Below are 5211 nucleotides of genomic sequence, written 5' to 3' on the forward strand. Positions count from 1 at the left end.
GGCTAATGGCGTGAGCTTCATCTCTGCCTCTTGTGAGAGCGAGCCCGCCTCGAGGGGGTAAGGGCAGAGGGAGGGAGGCGGGGAGGCGAGTGAGAGAGGGTTGAGGTGGGGAGGAGCATGGTGGTGGAGGGGTGTTGGATCGGCGCGCTCTTGCTCCTTAAATTAGGGGGTGACCCTAGGGAGGGGCGGCGGCGGCGGCGGCACTAGCACGTCATGCGAGTGAGTCCGGCAATAGCGCCGCTCGGCCGCGGCCCAGGAAGGCGGACGCTCAGATGTGGGGTGCGGGGGTAAAGGTGGGCTGGAGGGCTCCTTCTGGCCTGGACCACGAAGATGATGAAAACCAGGAGGAGGAAGAGGAGGAAGGGGAGGTGAAGGCCATCCCCTCGGTGAACAATATCCCACGTAAATCAACGCCCACCCCTGCCTCCTCGCCTCCGTTTCTAATTGCTCTCCTATTTTGTCGGGCCTCTCCCCCTCTCCCCCTTTACTCGGCGTGCTCATTTGCCAGAGTGTGCTGGACTGGCCGGACTCCTACAGGCTGTCCGCCGTCCCGACCACCCCTTGATGCCTGCCCCCGCCTACTTCCCCCTGCCTAGCCCCTCGCCAACCTCTACATTCCTCTCTGTCACCCTGTTCCGGGAGGTTTTGTCCCTCGTCGTTTCCTGCTTCTGCTCTTTCTTTTTTCCACCTACTTTATTTTTTTGCTTCGTGTGTTCGACATCGAGGGGAGGAGCAGCGCAGGAGGAGGTAGATTTGCGGCTCGGGCCGAGCGGCGGAGCATGGGCGGCGGCGGGCCTGCAAAGCACGCATTACGCATACGGGAGTGTCGTTATCCGCCTCGCAGGATGTGTATGGGCGCCCGCCGGGCCCCACCTGGCCCCACCTGCCTGCCTGGCCCTGGCCCCACCTGCCTGCGGCCTGGCCCTACCTGGCCTGGCCTGCGGGCGGAGAGCGTCCTGTTGACCTGTTGGCTGGCAGGGGGCCTGTCGGCCTGTCGGCCTGCGGGCCTTTTAGCCCCGCCGTCGCCGCTGGCCCACTTCTGCCTCGTTTCCATCGCATCCCCATCACGCCGTGTTACATACTTCCGCCAACGCCAACAACGCTCTCGCACGGCCAGGGAAAGGAAAATCAGTCAAAATGTCAGAAAGATTATACATGAAGAAGAAAAATAAAAATGTTTTAATAATGCACAAAAGACAAACTGGGTTAGGGGGAAGGGTGGTGGTGGTAAGGAGGTACGGGGCGTAAGCAGGGAAGGGGGCGGGGCGGGGTCGCCAGGTCCCCCGTCGTAAAACTGGAGGGTAACTGTTATGGTCGTCGTCTGCGCGGGCGCGCGCCGCGTCGCGCTCAGCGGCTCAATTTGCGAAGGAAAGGATGGCGGAGATGGGGAAAGCAAAGGGGGCGGCCGCGCGCCGCACGGCGCACGGCACGACCACACAGCGCGCGCGCGCCCGCCCCCGCCTCCTAAAAGCACAGCCAGCCCTGCTGGAAAAGTCATTGTCGCGGAGATTTGCCGCGCGCGGGACGCTGCTGGGGCGGGGGGGACCGTAATCCCGCCTCGCGGACGGACGGAAGCCTCGTAACAAGCTTTGATGGCTAAAACTTCTTATGATTTCCGAAATCTTCGTTTATGCTACCCTCCTCTCTTACCTCCCACCGCCCACGCCCCCCGCGCCCCGCTTTCAGCCGAATCTGTTATCCGTAGCCGCCTCATCCATCCCGAGAGAGAAAAGGGAGAGGGGAGGATTATAGCTCGCGGAACTGCTGTGCGCGATGATTTCGCTGATTTCCTCGTCGCGTTCTTGTTGTTGTTGTTTTGTTCTCTTTTTGTTTCTCTGACAGTTTGTGCCTAACGTTTGTTTTCTCTTTTCTTTGCGCAGGGACGGGCGTATCCACGAGGGGGATCAGATCCTGGCCATCGATGGCCAGCCCCTGGACTCGAACATCTCCCACCTGCAGGCCATCAGCATCCTGCAGCAGGCGCGCGGGCTGGTGGAGCTGGTGGTCGCGCGCACTGACGACTCGCCCCAGCAGGCCGCTGGCGGCGCCGACCAGCCCAGCGGCGTCGCGTCCGGGCCGCTCCAGCCCGCCGCGCTCGCCGCCGCCGCCGCCCCCGCGCCACCCTCGCCGTCGGCCGTCAGTGACACCTCCAAGGCCGGCTCCGACATGGTGGTGAGTACCTTGTTCGCGCTCCGCCGCGTCCGGAACGTGTGGAGTGATGGTGGTGGTGGGGAGCGCCAGTCGATGAAGGAGAAGGGGATGCGAATTACGTGAGGTGTTGGGAGCGTCGTCGTCGACCGCGGTGTTTGTTTGCGAGATGGAAATGGCGGAAAGGGTCGGAGGAAAGGTCGGCGGCGGGGCCAGGGAGGCCACCACCCCTGCGGCGAACGCCGAGAAGTTGTGGGGTGGAAGCGAAAGAGGAGAGCGGCGAAAAGTCGTCGTGTGTGATAAGCAGCGCGGGAAAAGTTTTGCGGCGAAGAAAGAGAGACGCGGGGCCCGCAGGGATGAGGAAGGGAGACGAATGATGACGGCGTAGTAAGAGGGGTTAATTGTTGGTCGTTATTCCACCTTGGTAGGCGCCGGTGGGAAAAGAGAGGGAGGGGGCAGCTTGTAATGGAGGTGCGTCCGACGAGCATAGAGTGCTGATATTTAGAGGGTGGGCCAGGGCCAGGAAGAGGAGGAGGGTGATGGTGGATGGTGGTGGCGGCGGCGGCGCCGGCAACTTGAGAAAAGCGCCGCGTGTGAAGGCAGTTTTGGTGAAAAGAGGGGTAAGAGGGCGGGTATCCGGGGGAAGGAGGTTGAGGAGTGGAGGGAGAGGGGGGGTGAAATTGATTGCCTCATACAATTGGGGACCGGCGGCGGCGGCGCGGATGAGGGATGGCGATGGCGAGGCGGCGGCCCCCCTCTGTTTCCGGGAGTGAAATTAATGACACTTTCCTGGGCGCGTCGTGTCGCGCCGGCGCTCCGCCGAGGAGGGCTCCAGTCATTTTCAAGCTTGTTAGTTACTTTTTGAAAAGCACGCCGGGTGCGCCGGGGCGTGCGGGTGGCGGCGGCGGCCTCGGGTGCGGGGGCGCCTCGCGCGCGCTCGATCGAAGGCGAATTAATGGACGTGTCTAATGTAGTTCAAGACGGCGTATCGGAGTTTACCAGCTCCACCCCCCCTTCCCCCTCTACCGCCAGCCGTCTTAATTGGACCCGCTCATGCGGCGAGTAACGGAGGGACAATTTAGTGGAGAGGTATGTACCTCCTGGCGGGGTGGGGTTAGGGGCAAGGATTGCCAAGCGGTCGGTGGGGGTGGGTGGAAGGGGGTGGTGACTGCGGTGGTGCGCCTACCCCCTGCGCGCTAGGTGCTCTGCGGGGGCGGGGTATGTCCACGCGCCCCGGCGCGGCACGGCACGGGGCGCGCCCACCCGCCCATCTCGGACCGGAAATGAGAAAGTGAAATAACGCGTCCACCCCTCTGCTTGATTCGATTTCTAAATGCGTTTCTCTCGCTCGTGTGATTGCAGCTGAACACAGAGTGGGCGCAGGTGGAGGTGATCGACCTCATCAACGATGGCTCCGGGCTCGGCTTCGGCATCATCGGCGGCCGCAGCACCGGGGTCGTCGTCAAGACCATCCTCCCCGGCGGCGTGGCGGACCGGGTGAGTGTCTCCCCTCGTCACGTTCCGATGCCGTCAGTGGGGATGAACCTTTGATTGAGTGCTGTGTGTGTCCTCCGGAGACTAACTGCGCCCTTTTCGCCCACCCTTCCAGAACGGCCATCTGCAGAGCGGCGACCACATCCTGCAGATCGGCGACGTCAACCTGCGCGGCATGGGCTCGGAGCAGGTGGCCGCCGTGCTGCGCCAGTCCGGCAGCCACGTCCGCCTCGTGGTGGCGCGGCCCGTCGAGACCAACTCGGCCGACTACCAGGGCGGCGGCGTGCTGGCCGGCCCGCTCGGCGGCGGCATCGGCATGCCGCCCGTCGTGCCCACCAAGATCCTGGGCGACCCGGAGGAGCTGGACCGCCACCTGACGCGCAACGGCTTCCCCAACACCTTCACGCCGCAGGCCTCCATCCTCGACTCGTACGACAACCACTTCATCTTCCGCGAGGACGGCGGCGGCGGCGGTGGCGGCGGCGGCGACATCGAGCTCATGCCGACGGGGCCCATGGCCGGGCTGCCGCTGCTCACCATGGAGATGATACCCTCCGAGACGCTGCCCGAGATGGAGACCTTCACCGTCGACCTCAAGAAGGACGTGCACGGCCTCGGCATCACCATCGCCGGCTACGTGTGCGAGAAGGAGGAGCTGTCGGGCATCTTCGTCAAGAGCATCAGCGAGGGCAGCGCGGCCGACCTGTGCGGCAAGATCCAGGTCAACGACCGCATCGTCGAGGTGGACGGGCGCTCGCTGCAGGGCTACACCAACCACCAGGCCGTGGAGGTGCTGCGCAACACCGGGCAGACCGTGAGCCTGTGCCTGGAGCGCTACCTGCGCGGCCCCAAGTTCGAGCAGCTGCAGCAGGCCATCGCCAACAGCGAGCTCAAGCCCACCGCCGCGCAGGCCCCCGCCTCGCCGTCGGCCGCGTCGCTGCCGCGCTTCCCCATCAACGCGGTGAGCATAACGCATATGCATACACTTCCTGGGGACGTCACGATACTGTCACGCTGTGGAAGCGGAAGGGGTGCGAATAATATGGCCTCCCATTGAGTTCAGGATCACTGTGTGAGTTCATTGAGACCCCGTGTTATTTTCACTTCGTGTTGCAAATATTACGGGGTCCCTATGAACTCCAATGGTGATTGTAAACCTAATGGGAGCTACCCCCCTTACCATCTTAGGCTACGTATCTCAGCGGTCCCTTGTCACTTTTGTCCATTTGTTCCCCATGTGCGGTGTTGTGACGCTTGCGTTTTCTGGCATTGCCCTGCAGGACGGAGAGAGCGTGGTGGAGATCGAGATGGAGGGCGAGTCGCACACCACCGTCGACTCGCTCGTTATGGAGGCCGCCGAGGGCAACAGCGTGGACGTCGACCTGGAGGACGTCGAGCTGCTCATCGACACCGATTACGCGGGCCCCCTCAAGACGACCGTGGAGGCGGCCATCCAGGCCAAGTGGAGCAAGATCATGGGGCCTGGCGTCGAGATTGTGGTGAGTGTCGTCGGGTTGCTCAGGACGGGTCACCCCTAGAGGTACTTAACTCAAAAAATTAGAAATTTTT

General features: G+C 63.0%; 1 protein-coding gene across 1 annotated transcript; it reads left to right on the forward strand.

Moving 5' to 3' along the window:
- Window positions 1-272: 272 nt before the first annotated feature.
- Window positions 273-5180, forward strand: LOC127751795 (patj homolog). Its single transcript, XM_052275874.1, has 5 exons — window positions 273-386; window positions 1843-2172; window positions 3511-3645; window positions 3758-4603; window positions 4923-5180. Exons 1-5 carry the CDS (start codon window positions 273-275, stop codon window positions 5178-5180), a joined length of 1683 nt encoding a protein of 560 aa, XP_052131834.1.
- Window positions 5181-5211: the final 31 nt, after the last annotated feature.

The sequence above is a fragment of the Frankliniella occidentalis genome, unplaced genomic scaffold (assembly GCF_000697945.3).
Source record: "Frankliniella occidentalis isolate FOCC.00 unplaced genomic scaffold, Focc_3.1 Scaffold1082, whole genome shotgun sequence".
Lineage (NCBI taxonomy): Eukaryota > Metazoa > Arthropoda > Insecta > Thysanoptera > Thripidae > Frankliniella > Frankliniella occidentalis.